Source organism: Vitis vinifera, chromosome 1 (assembly GCF_030704535.1).
Source record: "Vitis vinifera cultivar Pinot Noir 40024 chromosome 1, ASM3070453v1".
Taxonomy (NCBI): Eukaryota; Viridiplantae; Streptophyta; class Magnoliopsida; order Vitales; family Vitaceae; genus Vitis; species Vitis vinifera.
In genome coordinates this window covers 1,948,805-1,954,196 of record NC_081805.1, presented here as the reverse complement: position 1 = coordinate 1,954,196, position 5,392 = coordinate 1,948,805, and the positions used below count along the sequence as shown (strand labels likewise).

General features: G+C 37.4%; 1 protein-coding gene across 1 annotated transcript; it reads right to left on the bottom strand.

The window, feature by feature from the left end:
- Positions 1-711: 711 nt before the first annotated feature.
- LOC100244078 (probable metal-nicotianamine transporter YSL7) lies at positions 712-4,864 on the bottom strand. The gene is made up of 6 exons (XM_002279671.4): positions 4,347-4,864; positions 2,932-3,095; positions 2,728-2,825; positions 2,496-2,630; positions 2,095-2,284; positions 712-1,963 (listed from the first exon to the last, which is right to left on the bottom strand). The coding sequence occupies exons 1-6, from the start codon at positions 4,801-4,803 to the stop codon at positions 866-868; spliced, it is 2,142 nt and encodes a 713-aa protein (XP_002279707.1). The 5' UTR covers positions 4,804-4,864; the 3' UTR covers positions 712-865.
- Positions 4,865-5,392: the final 528 nt, after the last annotated feature.

Here is a 5,392-nt window from a genome sequence, read left to right as displayed (position 1 = left end):
GAAAATTATATATTTTCAAATATCACATGACATAATGTTGGATGTTCCCCTTTCCATCAAATCCTTTCTATCTGTTGTGTCTCTACTCTCTTCTCTGACGTAATATTTTTATTTTCAAATTTAAAATAAAAACATTTTTTCTTGCATTTTGGGTACTTGTATGGATTGATGTATTGAACTCTTTCACATACAAAATACCCACCATCCAACCTTCTAGTGTGAACCAAGAACCCAGTAGAGTGTTTGATTCTGAGTCCAAGTTGGGAGTTGATTCAAGGTTTCACCTCTTGAATTCTGATGGGTACACTTCGTTTTTGTGACTCTGTCTAATTACTTGTACTTTGATCGGTTTGGGGGTTTGGTTGGTGAGAAGGGCCCCAAGGTAATGGCGTCATTGAGTTGGGAGTAGTCGAGGCGTGTCGAGGGTGAGGAGGATTTTCGGTTAGTTCAATAGGGCTGTTGGGTTTCATGGTTAGAAAATCCCAATTGGGTTCGCTTTTCTGAGGATAATACTGGGTTGAGAGTAGATGGGAATGGTGTTTGGGAGGATGCATGAGGGATTGGTTTTGAATGTTGTGGAGGTTGATAACAAGTAAGCAAGCAAGAAAAGGGTAAGGATTGAAGGTTGAAATCACGTTTTGGTGGAGTTTAAAACAGTCGCTTTTTCCATTCAAAACATTTAAGAATAAGTTAAAAAGTTAAAAACAAACATTTAAAATCTATAAACAAACTCCTTCAACAATAAATTAAAAAAAACCAAACACCCACTTGAGTCTTTCTTCTTTACATATTGATACGCGAACTATTGAAGTTATTTATAAAAGGGAGAAAGGAAACACTAGAGTTCATTGACTGAATACAGGGACTAAGAACTTAAGAATTTATCCACCATGGAGTTTGTTCCCCTTGACAGAAACTTCATGCAGATGGGTGGTTGCACCCCAGCCAAAGCTAGGATGGAACTGGGCAAAGTCCATATTCCATCGCCACATATCAAACCAGAAGCAACAGCTGGTCCAAAAGCGTCTGCCTTGGCCTTGTTCAGCTTGCCCCAGATAAAGAGGATCAAGCTTCCAACGCACATGTCAATGGCAAAGTAGGAGCCGAGATAAAATGGTATAGCCATGGCCATTGGAAGGGGGATGTACTTTGCCCACTTCTTTGCAATAGTATCCCTGATGAGGTTGATAATGATGGCGCCGAAGAAGAAGACATAGCAAAGGGTGAGGCAGTGATCGGGCAAAGCCCCAAAGCCTTCAACACCCAGGATTGACATGCTTCTGTAGACAGCAGCATAAGGTGCAGGGTACTGTGACTCCGGTGAGCCTAGATCTTTGAAAGCCTTGTAGAAGAGCCAAAAGACACATGGGGAGATGAGGCAGCCCATCGCAGTTCCAATTATTTGGCTGAAAAACATGGATCTGGGGGAAGATCTAGTCATGTACCCAGTTTTGAAGTCCTGCATTAGGTCAGAAGCTGTTGATACAATATTCATCATAACCCCACATGCGGCAAGACCTGCAAGGACACCTCCATGAGATTCTCCGGCCCATGCTCCAATGGCGAAAATGGCAAGCTTTCCATAAGTTGAGGCAAGTGACCAGTCAGTCAGCCCAGCCCCATATGCATTACAGAAGGCTAGAGCTGGAGCGACTATGTATATGACCAGGACATAGTACCATTTCATCTGATGGAAAATTTTAGGAATTACTCCCATGGAAACGGCAGCAATTGCAACATAGCCAGCGAATGATACCCACATTGGTATTCCGTCCTTGAGGAAGAGTTTGGTCCGGACCTCGTCATCATAAGAGTTGGATACTTTCTGAGGAGAGTCTCGTTCAGTAACAGGTATAACTTCCTTCTTTTTATATTGTTTGATGAAGCCCTGAATCGTTCGGCCAAGAACCTTGATAAAGTTGTAGAGGCCATCACCAAGGATCATTGCAATAGAGATGAAGACCTGCATTACAATTATTAAGCAACTATGATAAGTTACCTCAGCTACTAGATTATTTCTGTTTTGAAGACTTCCTCTTAGCAGTAGGATAGGGAATATAAATGGGGTTTTGAGATATCTTAAGAAGACAATACCCGGTAACCTTGGAGGCCATGGAGACTGCTTTCACTAAGCTCGGATGAGTACCAATCCCCCTTCCTGTTTTTTATGAGAGGCCACATTAGGCCCCATGACAGAATTGCACCAACTAATACAGATATGTTGATTAAGTAAGGACAGATCATCCCTACGCCAACATATGTAGCTGAGAAGTCGAAGTAAAACCTGTTTTCATTGCAAGGCAAATCATTAGATGTTATAATACATTATGCTTAGAATTGTATGTATGATCATTACTATTCTATTAAAAACGGAAATCTTGGAAACATTCAGCTATCTAAAGCCTAGAACGGTTGTTATGAGAACCCAATTTTCGTTGCTTCTCCTCTGCTTCTCTCCAGCAATCAAAATAGCATTATTGTCAAAGGCCAAGTACCTGTTGTCAAAGGCTTTCAGGCCAAATGTGGGGAAGTTTACAAATCCACATCCATCCCCAGCAGTAAAGAACCATTGGAAGAAACCCCACAGAAAGCTGAAGGAGAAAAACTTGCCCAAAGTTCTTACTTGTTTCCTAGAATCAACAAGGGGCAATGAAAAGGATTAGAGTTTCATGTTTGTAATCTTGACGCGTGTCCAGTAATAAAACACTGCAAAAGAGAATGGCATACTTGGCTAGCTTGGCTCCTTGAGGAGTATGGAAGCTGTTGATAAGGTGAGCAGTTGCAGTGCCACTAGGGTATGTCAATTTGTAGTCTATAATCATGATCTGGAAACCCAAAATTCAATTACTAACTCAAAATCTTATGAGCAAATGCAATACAGAAAAATTAGTAATGAACCATATAATTTTGTTTGGATTTTGGTGGATGTACCTTTCGTAGAGGCAAAACGGAGAAGAGACCAAGGAAACTAACGGCAAACAGAAACCCAATTATCCATGACAAGCTTGGATCCTTGGTATTCTGGGCAGCGTTGGTCTCTGATGACTGACCTGCCACAGTGGAGCTCATTCCAAAGAGGTAGCTCCCAAAGCCTCCTGTTTTCATTCAAATTATTATTTAACATAGTTAGCAAACAAACCGTAATCAAATGGTCTATCCAGCAGCGTTTTAAAAAAACTCCTCAAGGCTGGAGGCCAAGAAAAGAAAAAACTAAAAATTAAAATAAAAGAAGGCCCAATTGATAATAGGAGCAGTCCAACTATCTCTAGATTTGGAGTATTGGCTTTGGGCAGAGTCAGAATTCGATCAACTACCCTAAACTCCCGTATGACTGATGAATATGGCCCATATTAACAAATCAATTAATTTAAAATTTAAGACTGTTTAACTTTAGAAAGTATTTTTAGTCTTTTTAACATTTATATATTTCAAGTATTAAAAATATTAAAAATATTTTACAAAATTATTATCAAATATAATCTAAATAAGGTTTTTGAATCATTAGGTTATTCCACACGACTCACATTTTCTTTCTTTTGGTAAAATTAAATTCTTCCATATAATTCAAATTTTTTTTCCCAAATATTTGAAAACAAGACCCGCAAATATCATATCTTTTTTGACCAAAAATAGATACTTTTTGCCTAATTTTTTTAAATATCAGAAATATTTTTACAATATATTTTCTAAAAGTATAATTTGACCCCAAAAAAAAAAGTAAATTCCTGTATTTACCCCCTAATTAAAAGAACTATAGATCACGTGCTGTATGCACCAGAGACGAACCATTCCAATTTCCCATTCAATTCACTATAATCAGCCGCACATCTGGTTGGATCCGATTGGTTCGGCGTAATTAAAAAGAAAAATTAAGGCTATGCTTGCTTTTCGGAAAGTTTGAACGCAAAGTGCAAGAAAAAAATTGAGAGAAAAAGTAAAAGAAAAAAAAAAATAAATAATATATTTAAAATATATAAAAATTAAATAATTTTAAAATATAATTTTTTTAATAATTTTAATTATATTTAACTTTTTTTTATGTGAAAAAATAATTATTTATTTATTTCTTTCTTTCTTTCTCATATTTTGTGGAACCAAAAAATAGCCTAAAAATAAAAACAATTTAAAAATTAGGATAATAATAATAATTAAGGTGATAAATTAATCGTTTATTTTAAAAAATCACGTAAAAATATTGCAACTTTATATTGGGATTCATATGCTTGGCCGTACTTTTATAATAAATAGGTATAACAATAAAACAGACTATTTAAATAATTTTTTGGAAAATTAATAGTCCCCTGTTTGGTTGGTGAGAAAAGAAAAAGGTAAGAAAATTTTCATACCGCTGAAGGCGATGCCGGAGGTGGCGACGACACAAGTCTGAATGACGGTGTTCTCCTGCCTGGTGAAGGGCTGCTTCAACAACCCAGACTTCTCCATCAACTTGGTCCATGACTTCAGGAAGAAGAACCCCAACAAGCCAGCGGAAACATTCAGAGAGGGAATAATCCCAGTGGTCAAATTGAGCTTCATCACTATGAAAGTGAAGAGCACACCCAACACGAAGCTCACAACAAAAGCCCTAATAGTCAGCTGCTCCCTCCAGGAGGGCTCCACCTGCCCCTTAAATATCATCTCCACCGACGGCAACTTATCATCTGAATCAAGACGACGACCACCATCGCCGTGATCTTCGTCCTCTATAGTCATAGTCCTGCTCGCCGGATTTTCCTCGACGGAGAAGGTGCCGCTCTCGTGGCTATCGCCGTGAAAGCTTCTCTCACCGTTGCGGGTAACCATGGTTTTGGAACGTAGAGTCTGGAGGATGATGATTAGAATATGGGTTTGTGTTTACAATTTATAATGGGTTGTGGATTCCACATTTAAGTGTGGAAGCTGTGACCTGTTTGGCTGTATGCTATTTTTCGGAGGTGTGAACTTTCAAAACGTTAGTTTGTTGGTTTCATCGCGTAACATCTATGGTTTCTACCTGGCAGGATTTGTTTGGAACTTACCGTGATAAGCAAGGAGTCCATGTACCGTATCATCCAAACAAGGACTTAGTTAACGATTTATTCGATTAAAAGCAATAAATAGCATATTTGGGAAGATACCTTCCTATTATTTAATATTTTTTTCCAAAACTATCCTTGATCATTTATCTATCTCAACTCCCATGAAAGCAATTTCTTTTAAAAAAAATATATATATATAAGGATAAAAATTTCTAACTCCAACTATATTTATAATTTTCAAAAAATAAAAATTATTTTTTAAAACACATAGAATCTCTTACCATTTCACACAAACGTTTCCTTAATTCTCCCTCGTCTTGTTACTACATTTTCCAAACAATTGACATAAATATTAATTTCAAGGACCTATTTTT